At 39.1% G+C, this 629-nt stretch overlaps 2 protein-coding genes across 3 annotated transcripts in view; both read right to left on the bottom strand.

Moving 5' to 3' along the window:
* Znf454 (zinc finger protein 454) overlaps nt 1–629 on the bottom strand; it is a 124,740-nt gene that overhangs the window by 106,827 nt on the left and 17,284 nt on the right. The window lies entirely within an intron of this gene.
* Zfp2 (ZFP2 zinc finger protein) overlaps nt 1–629 on the bottom strand; it is a 5,418-nt gene that overhangs the window by 3,967 nt on the left and 822 nt on the right. Inside the window, exon 2 of one of the 2 annotated variants that reach the window (XM_031351763.1) lies at nt 9–215. In XM_031351763.1, the coding sequence (XP_031207623.1) occupies nt 9–215 (207 nt within the window). Of the gene's footprint in view, nt 1–8 lie in introns of both variants that reach the window. The other variant, XM_031351764.1, reaches the window with a different exon arrangement.

Below are 629 nucleotides of genomic sequence, written 5' to 3' on the forward strand. Positions count from 1 at the left end.
CCTCTGATGTCTTGTAAGGTTTGTACTCCTACTGAAGGATTTTCCACATTCATTACACTTATAGGGTTTCTCTCCTGTATGTATCCTCTGGTGGACTATAAGGGATGAATTCTTAATGAAAGCTTTTCCACACTGATCACATTCATAGGGTTTTTCACCAGTATGAATTCTTTGATGTTCAATAAGATATGCACTTTGACTGAAGGCCTTTCCACATTCAGTGCACTCATAGGGCTTTTCTCCAGTGTGTATAACTTGGTGTACAGTTAAAGATGATCTCCCAGTGAAATGCTTTCCACAGATCATACACTCATAAGGTTTCTCACCAGTGTGAATTCTACGATGCTGAGTAAGGGAAGAATTCTTACTGAAAGCTTTTCCACACTGATTACATTCAAAAGGTTTTACTCCAGAGTGAAGTCTCTGATGTTCTATAAGGTATGTACTTTGACTAAAGGATTTACCGCACTTGTTACATTTGTAGGGTTTTTCTCCAGTGTGATTTCGCTGATGTAGAGTGAGAGTTGAGCTTTTACTAAAGGCTTTCCCACATTCACTGCATTCATAGGGTTTTTCTCCAGTGTGACTTCTCTGATGAACAATAAGATGCATGCTTTGACTGAAGGCCT

The sequence above is a fragment of the Mastomys coucha genome, unplaced genomic scaffold, assembly GCF_008632895.1.
Source record: "Mastomys coucha isolate ucsf_1 unplaced genomic scaffold, UCSF_Mcou_1 pScaffold5, whole genome shotgun sequence".
Classification (NCBI taxonomy): Eukaryota; Metazoa; Chordata; class Mammalia; order Rodentia; family Muridae; genus Mastomys; species Mastomys coucha.